The sequence below is a fragment of the Amphiura filiformis genome, chromosome 19 (assembly GCF_039555335.1).
Source record: "Amphiura filiformis chromosome 19, Afil_fr2py, whole genome shotgun sequence".
Taxonomy (NCBI): domain Eukaryota; kingdom Metazoa; phylum Echinodermata; class Ophiuroidea; order Amphilepidida; family Amphiuridae; genus Amphiura; species Amphiura filiformis.
Window position 1 is genome coordinate 45,738,278 of NC_092646.1, and position 26,726 is coordinate 45,765,003.

The following is a 26,726-nucleotide window of genomic DNA, read 5'->3' on the forward strand; positions in this document are numbered from 1 at the left end:
CAAAGTGTCTCAAAACTGCAAAAACTGTCCCACAATGCATTGTGAATTTTAATGCTGATTTGATTTATTATATCTGCAAGCATAATGCCTCTTATCAAGTTATTTTTTTTGGGGGGGGGGGGGGGCAAAGGCAGACACTCTCCACAAAAACATTTGGAGTTTGAGCAACTACATTACTGATACAGGCAGCCATACATACAAGCATTAATGTAAGACCAATCTGTTGTGTAATGTTTTTGCGGAGGGTGTCTGCCTTTTGTCTCTTTCATAAAAGAAACCGCACTAATTTAGAGGCATATGTGTACATCCATATCAAAACGATGCACTTGTCGGCTGCTACAAGTGCCTCATTTCACATGATAGCTAGGAGTAAATACCAGACTCATCTCAAGTGGAGGTCACTTCAAATCATCCCCAAGTGACATGGTTATGTAATGTTCTCTGTATTAATAATAAGCCATGTGACTTGGGATGATATAAAGTGACCCCCACTTGAAATGAGTCTGGTATTTATTCTTCTTCCTTATAAGTGCCTCCCTCATATGTATGAGTATTGTCGCACTGCGTACAAACAAGCTGTACTTATTTTTTTACTCTGGAACCTAGAGTAGATGAGTGTATTTTGAAGTACAGTCAACATGACCGGATGATCCCTGCTCTTTTCGAATAGCCTGTGACGTTCTTTAACGTGCACACTACATTAATGTGAGAAAATATGCATGTATACGGGACCGACAGCTTAAAGTGCCCTCCGAAGCACTAAGCAAGTAGAGTGAAGTGTCTTGCTCAAGGACACAAGGAGCCGGACCTGGGATTCGAACCCTTGACCCTTGGGTTCACAGTCCTATGCCTTAATCGCTAGGCCACGCTCTCTCTTCCCAGTTATTATGTGAAATGAGACACATGTAGCAGCCGACAAGTGCATCCTTTTGATATGGATGTACACATGTATGCTTGTGGATGGAATCCTATATGTTAGGTAACATGTAATATGGTTTTGGCAGTGACATGTATATGCACATGCTGTTTAAGACCGTGCTAGGCAAAAGTCACTTTTCAATTTTAACCAAGTTGCTATTGACCTCTATAACAAAGGTGGTGTAAACAGGTAGAGTGGCTATTGGAATTGCAACTCGGATACTATATGAATGTTGCTCATCAGCACATGAACTATTCCATTTGACCCCCTTCCTCCCACTGAAGAAGACACTGCTATCATAATTCAGTTTGATATGGTCCATCCAGGTGGATTTTGTGCACATGTTATGTTTGAATCCAACTGAAACCTGTTCAAAATTTTGAAATCAAGTTTACACAATTTGACCCCAATTTCAGATTTTTTTTAAAATTCCAAATCTTTTAAACCTTTTTCACTATTTTTAGATGAAAATTGTTGATCTATAATGGCTAAAATTATTGATATTGGTTGGATTGACAGTATCAAACTGGAATTATGATAGCAGTGTCTTCTTTAGGGGAGGGAGGAATTGTAAATTCTTTCACAAGGGGTATGATTTTCAAATGGAATAGCCCATTCAATTTGATTTGGCCCCTGACAGATTTCAAATTTATCAGTATAAGCAATGATGGGTGCTAACTAGTTGTAATCCTAAGGTACTTGCATTTAGCCACCATGCTTAACAATCCAACATGGCCAAATTTCCATAGCATTATCTATAGTGGTATACAAAGTCATTTCTGCCCATTATGAATTCTTTGACTTATATAACCATATAATGGGAAATAGAGTTACCAATGTGTGATCTCAAAGCTGACTTCCACCACAGATTTTTATTTTTATGATGATGTGACCTATCAAAAGTAAATAAATAAATTTTTTTGATATATTTCTTTATTGATGAATGATTATATAATTATGTTATAACTGGTACCTGTTTATTACTCATGCAGTTTCAGTTTGAGTAGGGCAAGCAGTTCCATAACATAATACCTGAAATATTGTCTATTTCTTGTTTCTCTTTTCATCATTTTCTTTTATTGATAGAGGTTGTAAAGATTAATTATTTTTAAAAGTTTTGTCAAATGTGGACCAAATTGATATAAAAAAAACACGTTTGTGTGCATGGTTATATGATTAGGATTTAAGACAAGCTCATGCATCACATTCATTGTCAACTTATTTTCATTAAAGTTGGCAAAGTGTTTTTAGGAAGTCCACACTAAATCTGACAAATCAGTTTTTAAGGATTTCTTCAGATTTTGTAATATAGATAATTTATGTTTGTGAGAAATATTGTTTTCTGTTTAGTTGTGTAAACAATAATCCTGCCCTAAATGTTATAGATATTTATGAGCAAAGTTAAGCTGGACAAACAACAAGCCAAAGATCATATTTATAAAGTATGTGTGATCCCTGAAGCAAGAGATCGGTTGTAGTCACAAAGGTTAGAGGGCAAATCTTACCTAGAATCCCTTATTTTAAAAACACCTGTAGTGCAGTAAATAATAGAAACTTGTGGTATTCTAATTGTTTAAATTTTAGGGAACAAACCAAAGAGATTGCTGAAGCTATATGTATGAAACTAATTTCATTCAGGGAGGGGACGGGGCGAGGGCTTAGAATATTGATTTAGACATACCGTATTGTTTGTAATAAACTCTCCCCCTCTAAACCTCTAATAACCCCCCCCCCCCCTACAATTGTTTTAATTGACAAAAATGTAAACATTACCATGTTATATCGTGCGATTAAGCTTAAAACTTGAATCAGTCATGTCAGTCTTGTCAGTGACAATCGCTAAATTGCTTGGACAAAACCTATTATGACTCACTTTCATCATTCCATTGCCTATGGTAGAATTTCACCAGATTCTTGCTTGATGTTGTAATTTTGATGTATTTACCACGAAAATGATATTTTCCATGGGCGTCGCCATAATACTATATTAGTATAGCTGTAAATCCCTCCTTTCTCCTTCAATATACGTCCCCTTTTTGGAAAAATGCAACGGCCCGGGGCATTTATTACAAACAATACGGTAATCTTATTTGATGTTAAGCATTGGAATGAAGCTAGTTACATGTATAAGCTGCAATCTTTTGGTTTGTTACCTATATCCAAGGTATATATCTGCTCTTACATACCAGCACTTAGTTGCAATGGTCTATTCTAGTTTAAATCCATTCTCCCCCTATGGAAGACATGACATTAATCTCCCACACAGGGGGTGTAGGTTTCAAGAGGAGTCGCCCATTCAGGTAACCCTATTTGAAATACGTACTCACTGTGTGAAAGATTAAGGTCATATATTCCACAGGGGGTGTTTGGCTTTCAGCTGGAATAGCCCATTTTTATCTCTCTCTGTATTGAAATATTCCACACTTTGCAGTATACCATCTCTCCTCTTCCCATGTTAATTTCAGATCTCCCCAAATCTGATCCTAAAACTGTCCTTGCTGCACAGTAAACTTCTTAGAATATAGATTTGCTGCATTTGAATATATATAATATATAAGTGATTTGGAATTATTTACAATGGGTGATATCCTAATTTTGTTCTTAATTACACACATCATATGTGACCCCTCGGCACAACTGAGCCCGGATGTCGCCAGTGCCACTATTGAGATATGCTCCATCGAACTTAACAATAAACAATAGAAAACAAAGGATTTATTGACTGTTTTATTGATTTTTCACTACTTAAATGTCAAGTACTATAGACATGATATACATCATTTTAAAGCTAATTTCAAGCAGAATATTTTGGTTGAATATCTCAAAAATGATGATTGGCGACTTCAGGGCTCAGTTGTGCCGAGGGGTCACATATTGACATTTTACATCATGGCTGAAGCTATTTTTAATATACCTAATGGTGTTTTCATTGTAGAGTATCTTTATTAAAACAGTAGGCATGATAATCACAGTAAACAAAAAACAAAAATGGTTGAAAAGTTTAGATCAGGAAGAAATTTGAAAATAAATTCATCTATCTAGAGATGTGTATGTTGTATGGTTGGTGAATATGTGTGTATGAAGTGAAGCTAACTGTGGGCTATTCCAGTTGAAATCCATACACCCCCTATGGAAGACATGACCTTAATCTTCCAATGGGGTTACCTGAATGGTTGACTCTATTTGAAATTTACACCACCTGTGTGGGAGGTCATGTCTTTTCACAGAGGGTGTATGAATTTAAAGTAGAATAGCTCAATGTCCCTCCGATACAATGTTGAATGTAAACTGAGCTCAAAAAGAAACTTATAATTTTTCACAAGGTCATATCTTGAAATCCTGTCCATCAAATTGAACCAAAATTACACAGGTTTACTTCAATACTCTACTCTTAACACATGTCAGTAACCAAGCAGTTATCTAACTGACACAACAGCAAAATGTATTGACATGGAACAGCTTCCTGGACCACATTCAAAGCCCAGCCCTGTTTCATGAAAAAAGTGTATGAAAAGCAGAAAGCAGCACCGTTTTATCATCTGTGCAAGGATCTTGTGTGCATTCTCACAGATTTTTTGTGCTGGGTGCCAAATGTTGGGCTGTGAAAGTGGAGGAAGTCCAGGAAGCTGTCCCATGACAGTGCATTTTGCTGTTGTGTCAGTTGGACAACTGCTTGGTTACTGATATGTGTATTGAGTAGAGTATTAAAGTAATGCTGTGTGTAATTTTGGTTCATTTTGATTGACACTATTTTAAGATATGACCTTGTGATTCACAAGCTGTAAAAAATTATAAGTTTCTTTTTGAGCTCAGTTTATGTTATAGCAGATTAAACCCATCATGGGATGTTTTTCCAAAAAATCCAGGTTGCCAGTTATGCATAGCGTGATATGAATGATCACCTGTTACCCTGAATTTGTTTGAAAAAATGTCCCATGATGGGTTGAATCTGCTATAGTTGCGAATTGCTTTTCAAATTTCTGCCGTGGACTTTAGCCAAATCTTGCCCATTTTGTTAAGAGCACTCTGTATGCTGTGTACATTACTTAATTATTCTATTATCTATTAATTATGATTATTTATGAAATGTTTATGTTGATTATGATTTTGTATAAGTATTACATCTTTGTGATGGATTCTATGAGTCGTGCTGTATTGACACTATTTAGACCACAATCAAAGACGAGACATCCAGTTCTGAGAATAAAGAGACTTGATTGAACCATTATATAATAGGCTCACCAAATGAGTAAACCTGGGAGCTGCCTCACATTTTTTGCGCTGCGTATTTGTCCCAGAGAAATTGGCTAATTCATTTTTAATGTTTGAGTCAAGGGGAGGGGGAAAATACACTCTGCAACATATAGTAGAATTTAATGTTGCTCTAGAGAAACAGATTCTGCTGATAGAGACTTTTATCAATAAAAATGATGTCTACACTAGTACAGGGTGATTTAAAATGAACTGTACCCAAATTCAAAAATTAAAATAAAATACTTACCGACATTTAAATAATTTGTGTTTGTAAGCTGTAACAGGATAGTATGTTTCCTATTATTGGTGAAAAAATCATGTCTTTACCTCAAATGGTTTTGAAGAAAAGTACATTTTTATAAAACACACCAATTTTGTTACTGCGGTAGAGAACACGGATAAACTTAGTTCCATGTGTTGGTCTAAAAATGCGATGATAAATTTAAAATGCGATAACTTCTGACTAAAACCACTTATTATCAAAATTCAAATTTTCTACTACAGAACACTTATCACTGCTTTCTATAATAGTTCTTGGATATGTACAATCTCCGCGAAAATATATAAAAAATGGGTTAAGTTGGGTACAGTTCATTTTAAATCACCCTGTATATCACTTAAGGAAGGTAGCTCTTTATTTGACATAACAAAGAATATATAGGTAGCAAGATATGCCAACAAGCCATGTGTACCTTAAGGGAACATTTAAATACAATCTCAATTAGTAACATATACTTAACCCAATCAAGTCCTATCATAGGCAGAAATGGATGCATCATCGTGTTGATGTCAAGCTAACTTGCAACATGGTCACAAATGATCATGATCTCTTTATTGTGATTTAGCTGTTTTTCTATTAAGCTTTAGTTGAAATGAGAGTTCCGTTAATATTGGATGAGTGGAATCACATATTTGTTTGTTTGTTTCATTTTTCTATGCCCTCTATGTGGGTGTGTTTGACCGTATAACCAAATTACAATCTTTGCCAGTTTTATTTGTGAATCGACATGAGCTAGGATTAGGATATATATTTTTGTTCTCTTTTGCATGTTTATTTTCTGCACAGTATATGCAATGTATATAAGGGCTTAATAATGTGGTGCTTTTGGAGGTTACACACACTATCTACAGGGCTGTCAATTATTGTTACTTTTGTCTTGCAATTTTGTGGTGAAAATATGAAAAGTATAATATGAAATTAGACAAAACACTTTAAAAATGGATTAAAAATAAATACAAATACATATATGTAGGAAAAAAACAAAGGCAAAAAAACTAATTTGCATATTAAACTTGAAAGTGATTATGCTTGCAAAATCATTTTGCTCACCCACCCAAAACAATGATTCAAGGAAACTTGATTTTAAGGAAGGCGTATGGGTGAAATAAAATATGGAATACAATTATTTCATAATGTGCTAAGTTTAATCCATTCCCCTCGATTCTGTTTAGGCAACTGTTGGAGAAATGGGGTACCAGGAAGTGTGAAGACACATCTAATACAATGTAATACTGTAGCCACTCAAATTTGAAACAGTTTCAATCTTTTCTACTGTATTGTATAGTTTCAATCTTTTTTCTCAATCTTACTTTCATTGGGCTTTTTATTTGCATACACCACCTATGGAAGACATGACCGTAATCTCCTACACAGGTCATATCTTCCATAGGATATATGAATTTCAACTGGATTTTGCCCATTCTTTTAAAAGCTCACACACTCGGGTGCAGTGGCGGCGCCAGAAATGTTTTTCCGGTCGCTGGGGATAAAGGGGGCAGAGCCTCCGATTAGGGGGGCATTTCACCTAATTTTGGCTCAAAAGTAGCTTTTCAATTTTTTTTGAGGGGGGGCAATTGGGGGCAGAGCTTCGGTCTGTCCCGTAGCGCCGCCACTGCTCAGGTGTTAAATAGTTGATAGCCCTGTGGTTATTTGTATGTGTAACTTCTAAACAGCTTCTGAACAGTATGCAACCTTCATCAGCAATGGAGTGTGATTGTAAACATGTACATTCCAGACAGAGCAAACACATTGAGGCTTTGCCAATCTATTTGTTGGTATCACAAATGCTAGAGTAGTAAACATGGTAAATATGCCACTTATTTTTGTATGCATGATAAGTAGATATTATTTTGCATATGTACTGTTTCTTGCTCAGTTGTTGAAAATCATGAAATGTTTGTGTGGAAGATATTGCAGAGACATTTTGGTGTCATGAAATATCAGTAGTGATGAACTAGTTATTGTGAATGAGTTTAATGTCAGTAGGCCATACTATGTGGGGTTTTTTTATCAAGAGTTAAGGCAATGTTACGTTAATTTCACACTAGGTCTGGAAGAGACTAAATGACCCTAAAGAATTAGACAATTAGACAAGCTTGACGAATCTAAACATTTTTTTGCAAACATATAATGTTCTGATTTTTTTTCCAAAAAATCCCAAAATCAGCTCAGTTGAACCTATAGAATAGGGGGTTTTTCTGCCGCCTTATTTATTTTATTCATGAAACTACACCAGGACACCACTGCACATAAGTTTGAACATATGCAATGGTGTCAAACATGGGCAGTGATGTTTGATGATTACATTTAGGGGGGCATGGTTGAAAATGCTCAGTTAGAACCAATAGACCAGTATACTGTAAAGTATGATATTTTCGTAGCATTAATATTTTGCATTTTGGAGAGAACCCATATTTCTGTGACATAAAATGTTTGTGAATTGATACATTTTCCTGAAAGGCCTATTGGAAGATATTATTTGTGTGCATGAAAATTTTGCACAATTTTCATGCACACAAATATTTCATGGTTCACAGCATGTTATAATATTGGCCTATTTTATGACGCATGCTTACTACTTATTGGAGGAATCATTGACCACATACTGGTAAATTCTAAGTAAATTACCTGATTTATCGATATGTGAGCCTGACTGTTTAAAAAATAATGTTGAACAAAAACTATTATGATCAAGCTGAAAAGTCATTTGTAATTGAAATAGTTGGTGAAATTTGTTTGTGACAATGTGAGAAACAGATGTCAGTTAGCCTGGATGTGATTGGAATAATGCAGTTTCCGAATGTCACTCATTAAATGTTTGGATCAGAAACTGCACTATTTGAAACATTATCAGGAAAGTGCATTTTCAAGTTACTTTTCAATGAAATATTGCCTCTATTCATGTTTTCACCTTGCTTTCATTTAGAAAGCTCATTACTCTATGGTCTTGGAAAGTTTTTACAGGACCTTACTTCCCATCTTCCTCAAATTTTTCAGAAAGTGAAATTTCTGAAGAAATTATTTCAAATAAATGAACTGCATTAGTGCAAAATTGCTAAAGCATGAAAAATATACAATTTGCTTGACCGTCACAAATCGTTTGGTGAGTGCAAGAAAGTGGAGTGTGCAATATTGCCTTTTGACATTGAAACTGTGTAGCACTGTTAATGTGTCAGGTCTGAGGGTAGTGGGACTTGAGGAGGCTTTCAGGAGCAACTTTAGTTACCTGATGAACAATCACAAACCCATGCTCTAATTAATGATATAAACATTTTTGTTAAGATTTTAAATTCCTTTGAACATGCAGTTACAAAATCTATCATAAGGCAACCATTTCACATGACATTTTTGCACTCACAAAACCAAGTATTTTCTTGTAGTGTCATTGTATAGGATTGAATGCAACAATTAGAATTAGTCAAATTGACTTGTTTTATGTATCATAGTCAAATTTGTATTGACTTGTAAATAACAACAAAAGAAACAAATATTGTAATAAATTAAATGTCAAAACTCAGTTATCTTGTAATTTGTCATTTTTAGGTCGTCTGAAGGAAAATACCTTATGGCATCACAAAACCAATAATTTTAAATAGTCATCATTTGATAAGAGGAACATCTATTTGATTGTTCAACCCCAGAGAAGTAATTCATTGGTAGAGCACCAGCGCAGTCACCTTCGGAGCCTTATTTCACCCTTATACAGATGAGCACTCCATTATAATGCCTCTTTGAAGGTGTCTTGGGAAGTATTTCTTGAACTGCATATCTCCTTGTCTTGGGTAGGCATCAATTGATTCTCTGAGGTCTCTGGACTTGGGACCAGACTCTGGTGGATTAAACCGGTTTTAAGTGCGCACAACTGTCACGCTTCCCTCAGAGATAGATTTTTAAAATTAAACCATCATCAGAGATTGGGCACTCCATCCTATTTTCAGGCTAGGAACAGCTGGTATGAGTGGCGTAAACCAGCGTGCTAAGTCAATGCCCCTATATTACCCAGCAGACCCTTGAGCTAGAGTCAGGTGAGCAGAGCTTGCACTGCTGGAACTGGGATGTGCAATGTCATTACGGACAATGACTGGTCACAGGAACTTACTTTTAATTTTAAAAAAATAACTCAATGAACATCAATTTTAATTGATCACTCACTTTTAATGGTTGAATGAGCTCAGATCAAATAGCTACATGTACATAAAGGCACTTTCACACAATATTCGGAAATATTTGATCCTCTAGTTTGTTACAGATTCATGTATATTTTTAGAACAAACTGTCCAAAAACAGCTTCAAATTGTGTTAAAATAGAACCATACATTTTGCATCACATCTACATGTTGGCTACACACAGCACTTACTTTTAGGTTTACACATGCATTAAATGTGGGTGACCCAATTGACAGCCTCATCCCCTACTTTAACCCATTAAAAATGCACATTTTGATATTCTGCGATATTAGGCCTGGAATGTGTTTTGTTTGTATTTGTTTATGCGGTATGAATAAAAACAAGTTGTGTACGATTCTATGGGTCACTTTGATACACATCTTTGTTTACAGTATCCAAACTGCTTGAGCAATTTAAAAACTAAGAATGTTTGGGTGATGCGCCTCACATGTTGGACAGAAAACGCCATGTGTTACAATTGGATCACCTACCTTTACATGTACCGTAACCACCCGGGTATAAGCCCACCCCCTATTTTTCAAAACATTCTGGGAACAAGGGTGCACTAAGGTATAAGCCCAGTACCGGTACTAAATTTTGGCCAAGTTCTTAAATCAAATCAATGCTTTGCTCTCATATTTAAGAACAAATATAAAAAATATCAGTTGATAATTAACATTCCACACTTAAAATTTTAAAAAATTGACATGGAAGTTAGAAATTACTGGTAAATGGGGATGATTGTTCTTATTTTTAAATTCAAGCACTAGCCCTTCCCCGGTTATAAGCCCACCCCCATTTTTGAAGTGAAATCTGCCATCTAGGGGAGTGGGCTTATATCCGAGTGGTTACGGTACTTAGGAATGTTGATTTACAAATAATAAAATATTTAACACATTATATTAAACACTTATGTTTTCTATAAAACCAATCTTTGAACTACATGTATCTACATCACATGCCGTTATGAATATAAAAATATAAAAAATAGTATGATTCTGGAATGCAAAATTAAGGACGGATATAAATTCAAGGTTGGCAAAATGAAGGAGAAAACTGGGTGTATAGGCCAATATGGACTTGGGATCAGAAATGAACGTGGAGACAGACTGGAGGAATTTTGTGAAGCTAATAACCTAGTCATTGGGAACACGTTATTTCAGCATCATCCACGGAGACTGTGGACTTGGATGAGCCCAGGAGATAGAACAAGAAACCAGATCGATTACATCATGGTCAGGAAGAGGTGGAGAACATCACTCCAAAATGTCAGGACACGACCAGGCGCTGACTGTGGTAGTGACCATCAGCTACTTGTAGCCAAAGTAAAACTAAAACTGAGAGCTAAGAGAGACAATGCACCACCTACCAGGTATGATGTTGACAACATTCCCACTCAATATTCAGTAGATGTGAAGAACAGGTTTGATGAGTTACTGAAAGTTAATGAAGAGGAGCAGACCCCAAATGAATTGTGGGAAGACATGAAAGAAGCAGTCCAGAGCACAGCAAAGAAGTACATCCCTAGAAAGATGAAACGGAAACAGCCGTGGATCTCTCAGCAGACCTTAAACCTAGCTGATGACAGGAAGAGAGCAAAGGCAGATGGAGGAAAGGAAGAATGGGCACGCTTAAACAAAGAGGTCTCCAAAAGTGTTAAGGAGGACAAAAGAAACTACATCGAAAGGAAGTGTGTGGAAATGGAAAGATGTAAGGGTGACTCAAAAATAGCTTTTGGTATTGCCAAAGAACTTACCAAGAAGTGGACCCCAGGATGGATGTTATAAATGATGAGAAAGGTAACACTCTTACCGAAAGTGTAGACATCAAAAGGCGATGGGTTCAGTATAGTTCCCAGCTGTTTGAGGCACAAGATGACAAGGTGTATGTACAGTGTGAAACGAGTGAGGAAGAACCTCCACCATTGAGATCTGAAGTTGAGCGTGCCATGGAACAAATGAAAAATGCTAAGTCACCTGGCATTGATAATGTAGCTTCTGAGTTGTGGAAGGCAACTGGGAAAGAAGGGATAGACCTAATGTGGCGTCTATGTGGTATCATCTGGAAAAAGAAGAAATGGCCGAGAGACTGGTGCAGGGCAGTATTTATTCCACTGCCAAAGAAGGGAAATTTGAAAGAGTGTGCCAATCACCGGACCATCAGCCTGATTTGTCATGCAAGTAAAGTGCTTCTGAAGATCATCATCAAGAGAATGAAGAACAAAATGGAGCAGGAAATATCTGATGAGCAGGCAGGATTTCGTGAAGGAAGGGGTACTAGGGACCAAATTGTCAATATCAGGAATGTGATTGAGAAATGCAGAGAGCATAGACTTCCTCTTTACATGTGCTTCATAGATTACAGTAAAGCTTTTGACTGTGTTAGCCACCCTCAGATGTGGGAAACTATGAAAAAGATGGGTTTTCCAAGTCATCTTGTGGATCTGATCAGCTGCTTATATGAAGACCAAGAATCGGCAGTCAGAACAAGTAGTGGAGACACAGATTGGTTCAAGATTGGAAGAGGCTTACGACAGGGCTGTGTGCTATCACCAAACCTATTTAACATCTACTCTGAAGACATAATGAGAACAGCTTTGGAGGGGTTTGAAGGTGGAGTGAAGTTTGGCGGTACAAGAATTACTAACCTGAGGTACGCCGATGATACCACTCTTATTTGTAGCAGCAGAGTAGAGCTGATTGATCTTTTGAAGCGCATCAAAGAGGCCAGTGAAGAAAAACACCTTCTCCTGAACACAAAGAAGACAAAAATAATGGTTGTAGACAGAGAGGGAAAAGTGATGAGTTTGTGATAGATGGACAACAGATTGAGGAGGTGAAGCAATTTGAATATCTGGGTTCAATGATTAACAACAGTGGTGACAGCACAACTGAAATTAAGAGAAGACTGGCTATTGCAAGGACAACTGTGCAGGGCATGTCAAGCATATGGAAAAGCAGAGGCCTATCCATTGACCTCAAGGTACGCCTACTTCGTGCAACTGTGTTTTCCATTGCCACTTATGGATGCGAGTCTTGGGCTATGACCAAGAATGATAGGAAAAGAGTAGATGCTTTTGAGATGTGGTGTTACAGGAGGCTTCTACGAGTGACATGGAAAGACAGGAGAACAAATTCCTGGATCCTTGACAAGATTGGTACAAGTCTAACCATCAGAAGCGGCATAATGGAGAGAAAGCTGAAGTACTTTGGCCATATTGTCAGGAAACATGGAGGTGTAGAAAAACAGATTTTGCAAGGGGCCATGGAAGGCAAGCGAGGAAGAGGACGCCCACCAACATCTTGGACTAATGACGTGAAGCTGGTTTCTAACCAGGGAATGCAAGGTGCAACACACTTGGCATCGGATCGAGTGAGATGGCGTACTCTTGTGAAGACCACAGCAGCGCTACACAGCGCCACCTGACACAGAGAGAGAGATAAATTCAAGGTGCTCAGTGTACATTTTGTACTCAAGGTATTTAGAATATGGACTTAATATTTTATCGCTCGACCAATGCATATGGGATCAATTGATCAAATTTTATATTAGTGCTGGAATTGTTCATAATTTACAACTTATCACCTCAACTTATACATATACATCTCAAACAGCAGTTTCTTACAATAGTCCACATGTATTTTACCAAAGATATTGAGTATCTTTGATTTTACAAAAGACACCACATTTGTGAGTTGATTCCTGGACCTATTACTACATAAACTTGACAGAACAAACCAATACCGCAATCGTTCGCCTAATGGCGCACTTGGGCTTCTTTGCCTTGGGGTAAATTTCATGTACAAATAGAGAGCTCCCTCCTCTAACTATCCCAACAAGAATTAAGGGTATGTGCCCTTATTTGCTATGGGATTTTTATGGGAGGGCACTTATATTTTGTGTCTATTATTCCAGTTATGTCAAGGCAGCCCATAGCACCATTAGGCGAATGTTTACGGTATTACTATAACTATCACACATATCACCCTTTGTTCTTTTAAGCATTGAGGTATAGGGATGACAAGCCATTCATTAGTGAAATAGAGAATTAAATACCTGAATACTCTACCAACATTTTGTGCCAAAAATGAAAATATAAATGAGTGATTTTAGCGCATTAAGCTTAAAACTTGATTGAAAACATAGTGCTCTACTGTAAAGATTCACCTAATGGCGCACTTGGGCTTCTTTGCCTGATGGGATAAATTTCATTTGCAAATAGAGAGCTACCTCCACTGAAATCCCACCGTGCCCTTATATGGGAGGGCACTTTTAGGTTGTGCCTAAAATTCCACTTATGTCATTAGGTGAATCTTTACAGTAATGGCTATTGACTAAAGCACTATGTTTTCAATCAAGTTATAGGCTTATGTCCGCCATCTTGCTTCCAAAACGAGGTTCTCCTACAAACGCCTGTGCAAAAAATGCATTTTTGTTTCTCCTGCTTTTCTAGTAACACGCACAAGGGCTTTTGCAAAGCATACGTGGCAATACGAGCACATGTTTCACAGGCATATGCACATGCAACACACATTTCGTAGGTAGAAACTTGTTTTTGAGATGACCGCGCGATCAGCGAATAGCGCCATTAGGCGAATCTTTACTGTATTTCCATCAACTTACGCCACACACCTCTTTACAAAAAAAGCCACAACTTCTTTCTTCTTTCATTAAATTTGCAGATAATGTTTTCCAGGCATATGGGTATATCATTCAATAGTTTACCAATCAGTACTCGTTGTTTGAATTATAAAATGTCCTGTAACCAAGGTGATCGCATCATTACATCCATGTCATCAAGCCAGTGATTCATCATCTTCTTTGATAGGAGGTGGCGGTGTAGATGATGTCATGTCATCAAGCCAGTGATTCATCATCTTCTTTGATAGGAGGTGGCGGTGTAGATGATGTCATGTCATCATTGATAGATGCTCTAGAGCTTGGCCTGGAATGATGAGATAAGCGTGACATGGAAGATGGAGGGCGATGACGTCTTGATGCAGCACTGAAATGAAAAAAAAAAAAAAAAGTATATAATTTATATAATTAGACATTTCAAATCAAGAATCTGAATACTGTGAACATGGCATATATAGCATTAGAGATCATGGGCACACAGTGTCAACACGCTATATTATAAATATTTTTTTTCATAAAGCTCCATCCTCCGTTGGTGATCAATATTCTATTGTTGACACAGATAAAGAAAGTTTACATATGCATTGTGATAAAATTTTCTATTATACACGCACCTGGATCATAAATGTGTTCCTTTATATAATTGTAATTCTCAAAATTAAATATATCACAATTTTAACTTTCGATTTAAAAATCGTTACGCCAAAAATGCAGTAAAAATGTATCCAGAGCAAACAGTGATGGCCGCTAATTAGTGTATTTAATTTCAAGTTAGTGTATTTAAAACAAAACCTTGGTTTTACCTCAAAACAAATCGAATTTCCTTGTAATAGTAACACCATATGGGATACTAGAGCATGCGCAAATCGTAATAATGTGTAGAATAGAACTTGATGGTATCTCATATGACAGTCGTACTATGCTTAGCCTGAGTCGCTCGGCCTATCTCGAACAAAATCGCCATGCGTAGCTATTGAAAAACAAGAGGATTCACCGTACTATCACGGCAATTTTTGACACAAAGATATAGGGATGATGACGGTGTGGGGCATCATAGAAATGGACATGAACATATTTGCACATTTAGCAGCTTGCTTATATTTTGCACAATGTACATTAACTTACTTCAAATTGACCTTTGCCAGATCAATGTAGAAACAGTTTAGAGGTATGTGTTTGCTATTTCCACTACACAACACTCCCCCTAACAGACCAACATGGTACAGTCTGCTTATATGTGACCCGGCAGCACAAACGAGCCGTAAATTCCCTAAATTGTATTCTGAGTTATGGTGTAAAATGTGTACGAAGGTCGTATTCATCGGTCACTTAAGCTGGCGCGACATCCGTCTTATTTTGAAGTCACAACACCAATCAATAATCCTATTATTGAAGTGGATAATAAGCTTCTACCTTAGATGGCTATAGAACTTTTAATAGCTCTGGTCTTTGTTTGCTTTTGCTAAATCCTTTTCAAGTGGTGGGTTATTTGTATAGGTATGCATAACCAACAATTAACAATGAGAGAACACTTCTTAAACCTCGTTGACGTGGGGATGATTTGAAATGAACGCCAAGTAAGACTGTTTGATATTTATTGCGGCAATGTTGAAAAAGAGACACACATAGAAACGAAAAAAAGCTATAATTTTGTTGAAGGACGCAAAGTTTAACTAACCATAACTCCGCTTCTGGATAGCGTTTGAAGTCAAATGATATACCATTTTTAAGTTTATGATGTTTATTTTTTAAACACGAAATAAAACAAAATTGACCGGGGGAGGAATTTACGGCTCATTCGCCGTGGACGGTCACATATGTAGACCAACATGGTACAGTCTGCTTTCATGGTGTTTAGACATTCCTTCCTAATTATGACAGCCTTTCCTTTATTATTGTACTGGTTCAACTATTTGTGCTGAGATAATTATGACAGCCTTTCCTTTATTACTGTACTGGTTTAACTATTTGTGCTGAGATCATGGGTTTTAAAACAACTTGTTTCAATTGCACCATGTTTCCATAGCAACATATTTCCTTACCTCCCAACACTATTTTGTCTGCTGGGGATCCCCATCATCATCTCATCTAAGTCATCCATATCATACAAGGAGGATATTCCACTCTGTGAACAGGAACAAAACTGCAGTAAGTACACTGATACATTTGATTTCACAGTAACTTTTTTCTTACCATATCTGAGTGATTGCCTAAATCAACCTTTTGTCTACACCCGGTGTCTACATCAGAGTCAGTCAGAAGGCTGGATATATTCATACCAGGCAACACCTTGGGATGTTGTATCATGTACACCAGGCACAAAAAGAAACTCGTCAGTTATATTCATCCTTGCTGTTCAATAACTTGATGATTTTGGATTATTCTGAAATATACATTTTGTTAATGGGACTTTTCTTTCTCATATGACACCCTGTTCGTGAACATTGAGCAAGAATTGACCAAGATAAGCGCCTCCAAACTCTCAAACCCCAAAATGAAAAGTTGCAATTTTAACGATTCAATTGTGCCTGTTACACTGTGTGCTTTATTGATTGGCCTGTGGTGCTTGTGTGCAATACAACGATGCGTTCCCATTGAAAATCGTTGAAAATGCAACTTTTGATTTTAGGGTTTGAGGCATTGGAGGCGCATATCTTGGTCAATTCTTGTTCGTTTTTCACGAACAGGGTGTCAAATGAGAAAGAAAAGTCCAATTAACAAAATATATATTTCAGAATAATCCAAAATTATGAAGTTATTGAACAGCAAGGATGAATATAACTGACGAGTTTCTTTTTGTGCCTGGTGTATATATATGAATATTACAGTAAGGTTCTAAACATTAAGAATCAGGTAATATCGCTTTGGATTTACCTTGTTATTCCACTTTGTGAGAAAAAACATTTGTTTCATTTTCTCTTCTAACAGTGATCCACCACAAGTGTGTAAAACCAGTGCTTGAAGTAAGGTGGGTCCTCAGGTCAGATGCCTGTGAAAATCACTATGAGCTACTATGGGCCATGGGGCCATGAAGTTTTTTCATCAAAGTCAGTAACACAGTCTCAATGTTTAAGTTCAACATCAATCCATGGCATTACCCGTTGTTGATTTGTGAGTCTGAAATCTTACAAAGTGTCACCAATGTGGACCAGTGTAGTATGAATTTTACAGAATGAGTTTGGGCCCTTAACAAATTGATGAGGGTTGATATGTTTCAAAGAATATTTTGGTTTATTTTGTACACTGAGTAAAGCAGTAACTACAGAAATATTCCCTTTATACAATAGCATGAGCTCATACCAAATGTGTTCCTGGTCTCATCCAGTCTGGTACCTCTTCTTCCTCCTCCTCATCTGCCTCCTCCTCCTCCTCTTCAGCTTCTGTTATGACTATCATGTTCTGTTGTGTTCTTGCTGCCTTCTGGTGACGATAAAATGCTGGTCCCATCTCTTTCATATCTACTGTAACATCATTGAGATCCTCATAGAAGCCATCATCACCTAAGGAAACAAGTGCACACAAATATAGGTTAATCATCTTCAGTCCCTCTCAAAAATGAAGACTTTGATGAAATTATATTAATGGGACCTGTACTATACTGTACAAGTGGTAATGCAGTTTGGAGTGAGAGACATATTTGGGAATTTGTTATTTTTGTGATTGCCCATTCAACAACTCTTCCTACCTTTGTACAGGAGCCAACCGTTGTTACACCGTGATGAATCCACACTTTTACTGTAGCGTATCTGCTGAACGCGAGCGAGATTACAGCGTTATCGCGAGAGCGCGTAAAATTCGTCATGCCTGGAACCTTTGTGCGTATGCAAGCTTACAAGTTGAATTAAGTATTTTTCAGGTAGCGGCTAAACTTTGCCGTTTTATTCTGTAGTTTTATTGCTGATATTAACAGAGAAATCATCGAAGTTTTTGTAAGGCTGAGTGACAATGATTAACTGACATTTCCTCGTGAAATAATCGTGAATTATACAATCTTTAGCTTCTTTTCGTTGTTGAAAGGGATTCAATCATGTTTCAACATTGTTCATCACCGTTTAACAACTTCGCGTCCGGCGGCGTCTGCGTGGTTTACTTAGCTCGGGCAGCTAAAGCTGCCCTCGCGAAGTAAACCACGCAGACGACCCATGCATGAATAAATAAAAGACAAAGTTTTGAATTAAATCTTTCACTGGAACTTACTGCACAACTTGCTACGTTGAGTCTCATACCATCACGCATCATCAGGCAACTGACCCACTGGGCTGGTCATGTGACACTTGAAGAGACTACTAGGGATCTTCTTGACAGGTCAGCTGCCTGATGGTATCGTACGCAACATAGCCAGTTGTAAAAGCAAGTTCCAGATTTAATTCAAAACTGGATGAGTGAAAATATTCACTATTTTTAATTTTTTAATTTTGACTTTGAGGACTACGCTGGAGCAGAATACGACACCAATTTCACTGCTATGTGTGAAATAAAACATCCACTAAAAATGTTGACAAGTTAAAAAAAAGCCCCCACCTCTCCTCACTTTTGGAACTTGGTCCCATTTGTAAAAGGTAATGATTTAACTTGAGGGGCTTATCATAATCAATTTAAGTGTTATGTATCTTATGTACCACCAGTAAGGGTATTTTCTTGTTCTTTTTAAGAATGTAACCAAACTTGAAAGTCATGTAGTCATCATGTTACAGAGTGGTCCATTTGAAATAGAGGGTGCATAGATTTCAACTGGAACAACCCAATCTGTCGGGACATGTATGCACCTGCTATATTTCTAATAATTTTCTAATGACTCCCCAATTTACACCTGCATTTCGTGATTATCAGAAAGTATAATTTCAATTTCAATATTACCTTCAATAGTCCTTTGTTTGAGCACCAATGACTCCATGGGATTATACAATTTCTGTACTGTGTCTGACTGGTCAAGTGGTGGTCTAGCTTTGTCTGCCTTGCCATTCATAAACACACCTGAAAGTACAAAATACAGAAAAAAAAACAGAAAATGTTTTAAGAATATAGATTTGTAAAATGTTGAACATACTATTTTCCCTTTTTGCAATATTTAGCAGTTTTGTAAATGCTAACAAAACATGTTCATACACTCCTATATCAAAGCAGCCAATCAGAAAAGCTGTTAGAAAAGTACAAAACATGCATTGATTGTGTATATTGTGCACTCCAGCATTACGCTGCAGTGTTTCAAGGCTGCGTTAGCGTAGGGATTGATTCATTTCTCGGGCGGGTTGATGCATTTATATTTGGTTCGATTTTCCAACATTTTTAGTGATAATTTGTTATATAAAAAAGTAAAAATCACATGTTTTTTTTTTTTTGTGTATGAAATAGATTAATAAACTTGTAATACTTATTGCTCGAGAAATTAGACAAAATAACACACTTGCGCTGATGTTGATGCGTCTAATGCACTCCCCCCTTCGGGGCTCGTGCATTAGACGCATCAACATCAGCGCAAGTGCATTATTTTGTCTAATTTCTCTCCCAATAAGTATTACGCGTTCATTAACCTATAAATATCATCACATCTAACATGAATTAACTGAGTGATTATTTATTGTACTGTGTCACATAGTGAAAGTTTGATTTAAGAACTTGTGGATTCTCCTGTGAATTGAGCTGGCCTTTAATATTTAGGACTTCTGTGATGTGTTACTAATATACCATCCCAGTCAATCTCCCCTGGCACTAGGCTGGCAGATGTTGTCATTGAGTGGATTGTCACCTCAGTCAAAATCAGCTTGATTCTGTCATCAGAGCCAGTTCCACCCAACCTGACAGCCCTTAGCATTTCAGTATAAGCAGCATCATTATTAAGATCCATTTATTTTGATAGGTATGACAATGTACATTTAATATTGTGGGTTTCCTCCGAGTCTCATTTATATCATTTTATTCCTGCAAAAAAGACAAATAAAAACAAATGGAATCCAACAATACTAACCAATGCAATACATTTTAAGCAGTATTCGTCTCTTCATAGGGGTCATCAGGACAAAGTCATACTCTCTCTGAGCCAATCTTTTCTTGAAATCTGGTAACACTTTCAGCAACTCCTTAGCTGTATCTCCGATAGTCGACTTCATGGACGATCCAAACAAAGAAGTTGGAGCAATACGAGAATGGGCTTCGATCAGCTCATCAAGTAGATCCCAAAGTGTATCATGGATGGGATCGCCAAGGAATTCCGCCTCTCTGCAGTATGCGTTGATAACTTGGATCTGCCGGGCAACTTCATGTGCAGGACTGAAAAGCGGCATAGTGGATAAGGCTTTTTCTAGGACAATACGCCCTCGCAGGATGGCTCTCATGTATTTACGTGTGTCCTCATCAAGCTTATCAAGCCCTCTGCTGGTCATCCGTGGCCATAGCAGGTATCGTTTGCAGAGGATGCCAAAGTTGCGTAATGATATGCAGATGAACCAAAGTCCGGTAAAGAGAACCCAGGCTAAGTTGATAGCAAGAAGTTCTGAAAACAAATACTCTGTTTGGAAGAAGACGGTATTGTTCAGTGGCGAATTTTGAAACAGACCCATGAAAGCAAGGATTATCATGCACAGATAGTTGATGAGAAGCTGGAAATTAAATGATGCTACCCGGAATGGTCTCTTGATAAGAAAGATGATAAATAAGATGACGAGAGGAACAAGAAAGATGATCATCTGGAACATGGGATACCAAAGCATTGTGGCATAGGCAACGATGAGAAGTAGCTTGAGAAAGAATGTGATGGGACGATAGTAAACCCAGAAGAGTTTGAAAGACGAGAACAGGTGGTAGAGTTTGAGGTACCAGATGGTATCCAGGGAATGGCCATATTCTGCTTCTTTGAGTTGAAGATAACCTTCATGACGATCTGATTTGAGACTAAATATCTGCATGTGAATCTTAGCCAGCATCCAAATAGGCAGTAGGATATACAGGAAGAAAGCAATGACCATAGCAATAGCCATATAAGTCATATGTTCTGCACTGTAACATGCCGTATCATTATGAACATCCATGTTGCCCGCTGGAGTACAGTGAAAGACTTTGCCTAAGGCTACTCCAATTGGAATAGCAAACACCTGCCAAAGTATGATGTAGATTCGTTGAAGTCTTGCAATTTGCATCAGTAGATTGTATCTTTTTTGATAGTTCATGGATATGTACAAGCCAATGTATATCACTGTTACTGCAAGGATACCAACACACCATAACATAAAGTAAAAGCGATAGCCGATGACGATGTGAACACTGTCAATGAAACCTTCTATAGCAGTGTCATACACACCTGGAGTAAACATCTTAAATACTTCCCAGATGTCAAGATTGAAAACAAAAGCAAATTTAGTTATCATGAGCCATTGATATGGCCAAGGCCACCGAAGTGCAATAGACATGATAAGTGCATAATACTGTAGGAAGTCAATGATTAGAAAGAAGGCATCATGGAACACCAGAACTGTTCTTCGTTTTTGTTTTGCTGAAGCCTTTAAAAGAAATTCTCCATCAATGTCATCATCATAACCTCTCTCCAACAAGATGCCATCTGTATCTGTTGATGTTTCTTCTTTGATTCTTGCTCGTTGACGTTGCCGTAGTTCTTCAAAATTGAGTCTTTCCGAAGGAGCTGTTGTAACTTGTAGTAAGGGCATTGCATCCCCGTAATCATCAGATGTTACTCTGTATGTCATGGTGGAAGGTTTGGTTTCAGTGTTAAATCAAAAGTTGTTTCCTTGGAGTAGAATTAAGTGATGAGCACCTAGAAAATAGAAAAAAAAAGCAATGTGTTAGAATTCTACCTTGTACATTTATCTCTGATCTCTCCACACTAAAAATCAAATATTTTAAGAATGTCACTATGAAGAATTCTTGTTAACTGTTTTCTTCATTAAGAAAGCATTTCATACATTTCATACTTTTATTTGAGAGGCTACAGTATCGGACCTTATCCTAGGTGCATCTTCAGGCCGTCTGATGATCTGGCGGCAAAAGGTCGTTGACCTGTGACAAGGTGGTGTTGCCAACGGTCGTAGATCTTGAGTTGAACTTCTTAGGATTGAATCTATGTTAAGAAAGAACAACCTTCACTAAACAAGGGAGGTGGTACATTTATGCGCCATAACTTGGCGGGGACCTACAATTCTGTCATCAAGAACATTCCTAAGAAGTTCGACTCAAGATCTACGACCTCTGGCACCACCACCTTGTCCCAGGTCAACAACCTTTTGTCACCAGATCATCAGACGGCCTGAAGATGCACCTAGGATAAGGTCCGATACTGTAGCCTCTCAAATAAAAGTGAGTCCAGTTGATCAGTTTTATGTTCAATATAATATTTATTAAACCTGCATGAATGACAACCTTCACAAAAGCATTTCATAGAAAAAAATCCAAATAAATGTTATTATTTATCACAAATGTGGTGTGGCCAAATTACAAATTGATGCCCTAATTAAAATATAGATACATGTATAAAGAAAAACAAAACAAATTTCTCAAAAAGTGCAGTGGCCATGACATCCATGACCGCCCCGCTTGCTACAGTCCTGTTATTCAAGGTTGGAAAGCAAAGAAATACAGAAAGCCAAAAAATTAAGGTACCAGTTATGTTTACCCCCTGTATCCTAAACAAAGACAGATACAGTATGTCATAATTGGAACCAGCAGCCAATAGCTGCATCTTTTAGCTCGAATTTAAGACCTCATTTGTTGAAATTGTTCTAGAAATAAAAACACAATGTTCGAAAAACCCAAGGAAGATGCCAATTTTAAAGTTGCAGTTTCCTACATTGCATGACCTATTGATTTGTACACAAAGTGTTCGCGAACAAGAGAACTAGCGCCATGCTTCCATCGATTAGCACATTCAACTAATATTGTGCTTTCATTTTGTTTCTTCATTAGGTATTAGATCACTGTTTCTTTAATTCTCAACCAATTTCAACAAGTAAGGTCTTAAAAGGGCATTTTGTGATACCTCATCCCCCCACTTTTCTAAAAAAAAGTTGAGATTTTTATATCACTGGAAACCTCTGGCTACATAATGTTTATGTACAAAATATTTCTTGCAGATTAATTGATTTAGCAAAGATATCGTGAAATTTGAATTTCGTTCTGGTGCACCAGAATGAAATTACAACGCATTGTCTATGGAGCAGTGTAATACACATAATCATGCATAACTCGCGAATGCAAAATCGGAATCAACTGAAATTTTGGGAATAGTTTTTTTTCGTGGATATCTAATGAAAAATGACATAAATAGAGGATGCTAGGATCACGAAATACTCCTTTAAATCAGAGCTAATGAGTCCAGGTAGAGCCCTGCTTCTTTTAATTTTGACATACTCGTCTTTATTAAGGATATACAGGGGTGAACGCAACTGGTACCTTAATTTTTTGGCTTACAGTACTGCTTATGCTTAGTACTGGTTGTTTAATGGTTTATGGAATGATGTGGGGCCATAGTGGTCAGCGACAACCTGTAAAGTGTGCTGAGGCTTGTGGATCAACGTCTAGGCGTTGTGCCTGTGCGTGCGCACTATAAATCACTGCGCTTTTTTTTTTGCTTTTTTATTTTTACTGTCTGCTAAGCTTTGCTTCAAGCTCATTCACATCAAAAATAGCTAAAAACATGAATTTTGGAACAAAATAAAGCTTGTTCAATGGAATAATTTAAGGTACCGTATGTTTGTACAGTTGAAAACAATTAGTTTAATTTGATAAATTAATAGCAATTTTATTTTTAACCTTTAGGATCGCTGTTTGCCTTTTGTACCTATACCAATAGGCCATATTATTAATTGTTCGTCTCAACCCAACTTAAATAATTTTAATATTTTTATCTGTGGGACGAGCTTTTTGACAAGAATAGACCACCTTTTCATCTCTCAATGAAGTTTCACTGTAGTCAAGATGAAGATTAGTCCCAAACAAAAATGTTTGGTAGACTCATAACCGGTGCGATCTTACCTTTCCGATGTTGATTAAGATACTTCTTGCATCGATCCCGAGATGCGGAAAAACCAATAGTCATTTTGTCCCACATAAATGAATAAATAACAAAAACCCCGATCCCCGTGGACTCACCCAAAGGTGACGTCACACCAAATGATCGTCCCTTATCCGACTTGGGATCCCCTACTCGGACCAAACTTGTAGGGGGTGGCCGGGGTCCGGGATAATCAACATCGGAAAGGTAAGATCGCACCGGTTATGAGTCTACCAAACATTTTTGTTTGGGACTAGACTCAGTACACGGTCGATCTTACCGCTTCCGATGTTGATTAAGATACTTCTTGCATCAACATCTGAAAGATCGATCTAGCAAGTAACCGGCGGATGGAGGTACAAGATTGGTCAGCATCTGATCAGGGATCGGGAGCGGTAACGATGGTTTTCGCGAGGTCAGAAATATTTTCCCCCAGCGGTCGGGAAAACAAAAAGACCACGCGATCACAGACATAAACCTCCTTACTTAATAAGTTTGGTGGTTAAGAATAGCGACACTGGTTCTTACCATGCTGAGTATTCTGTATAGTCTGAAAACCTGGTACCCGTACACCACCGTATTATGATTGCCCGAACAATGTCCCGGTAAACCTCCCGCCCCGTCTCTGATTACTAACGTAAACGGAAGTATCGTAGAGAAGGGCGAAGGTGGCTTCCGGGACACCGCCTGCTAGATCTCCTCAAGGGACAACCGAACGGTATACCCAAGATGATGAGATAGCTCAGTGTCGAGTGGGTCGTGGGACGCGAAACCTTCGCGATCCCCGGACCCCACCAACACCTGGACCAGCCATTGCGACAGCGGCTGGACCGAAAGGCTCTGTAAGGGTGATGAATGCGGTCGTGAGTCCCTCGCAAGGCTTGTGTTCGGAAGAAATAGTGCTGCAGCGCCTTATCGGACACCCCAGCCTATCTTTGGCTTCAGCCGAACCTTGCCCAACCCTGGGGATTGGAGAGGGGCGAATGTCGGTATGCACCGCGCCGTCCGTAGAGTCACGAGAACAGAGCGCCCGAAACAGTGTCGCTCCAGTGTTTGTGAACACGGAAGCTAACCTCGAGACCGTGTGCAACTCAGCACCGCCGTCCCGAAGCCAACGCCAAACCGGAAAGCCATCTTGAGAGTTACGTATTTAAGCGTCGCTTTTGACGGAAGGTCAAAAGGGTGACCCTTAAAGTAATCTAAGACTGTGTTGGGATCCCTTAGGAGGATCACTTTCCTTTTTGGTAGACACTCGTTGAACATACCGTCGAGGCGTAGACTAATAAGGTAACCATCGGTTATGATAGTCGACCCGTCTCGAAACCTCGGTGAATGGAGAGGACAGCTGACTTATAGCTGGCCCCAGTGGCCCGCTGAAGTCTTGCTTGGAACTTTTCTGTCAGAAACTCCGGAACTAGCAGCACAGAGGTTCTAGCGGGAGAGCTATGTGTCTAATTGCACCAAGCGTAGTATGGAGCGAGGCTCTGGCTATACGTACGGGGGGTTGACTTCCGTGTAGCCCCGGCGATGAGAAAAACAGCTTCTGATGAAAAGTATCCCTCGCTGCGCGTTCCTGGTAAGGGCCATGCAGCTAACTGCAGGTGCTCTAGTGATAGACTGGGTACCTCCGCTCCGGGCATCCGGAGTAGATCTGGTACCTGGGAGTGCCAGCGGCCTTGCCGCTAGCAGAATGACAATGCAGTCTTCCCACCCGATCTTGGTCACCACCCTCATGAGTAGTGAGATCGGAGGGACTGCATAAGCTGACATCCCTCCCCAGTCTATGGACAGAGCATCCACGGTGAATGCTTGGGGGTCCGCGACCCTTGAGCAGTACACCGGCAGTGGATGATTGCGATGAGATGCGAACAGATCTTCCGAGGGGTGGTACATCCCCTTGAAGATCGTCTGAGCGACCTGCGGAGCAAGGGACCATTCTGCTGGTCCCGACACCCTTCCTCGTGACAGATTGTGCGCGAGGATGCTGGTGACGCCCGCGATGTGTATCGCTCTCATCGTAATCTGCCTGAACTTGCACCACCCTATCAGGTGTCGTGCATGCAGGCTCAATCGTGGTGGCCCGGAGTCCCCTTGTCTGTTGGGGTAGGCTACCACGGTTGTGTTATCCGTCAGGACAACGGTATGTGATTCCACGATCACCTCCTCGTGAGCGAGGGAGGTTGATGTGAAACTCTGTCTCTATGGCCCCCATAGGCCCGAGACGGAGTCTCCGTGGATGTGGACCCCCCGGCCCCGGTTTGACGCTATGGTCGCCACTACGTGACATACCGGGGTGCAGGAAACCTGACACCCTGGGTCAAATTGGGCTGATGGGTCCACCACCAGAGTTCCTCTCGCGCGATCTCCGACAACGGAACCGCGAGGGATATTGGTGACGACTGGGCCTGCAAGCAGGCTAGAAGGTGTAGTTGGGTAAGCCTAACGTAGAAACGGCAGTACAGTACGAGGTC

The 26,726-nt window shown here is 38.7% G+C and overlaps 1 protein-coding gene across 1 annotated transcript; it reads right to left on the minus strand.

Annotated features, from left to right (window-relative positions):
- Positions 1-14,180: 14,180 nt before the first annotated feature.
- LOC140141373 (uncharacterized) lies at positions 14,181-22,018 on the minus strand. Its single transcript, XM_072163221.1, has 5 exons — positions 20,224-22,018; positions 19,116-19,232; positions 17,559-17,758; positions 16,301-16,383; positions 14,181-14,625 (listed from the first exon to the last, which is right to left on the minus strand). Exons 1-5 carry the CDS (start codon positions 21,953-21,955, stop codon positions 14,478-14,480), a joined length of 2,280 nt encoding a protein of 759 aa, XP_072019322.1. The 5' UTR covers positions 21,956-22,018; the 3' UTR covers positions 14,181-14,477.
- Positions 22,019-26,726: the final 4,708 nt, after the last annotated feature.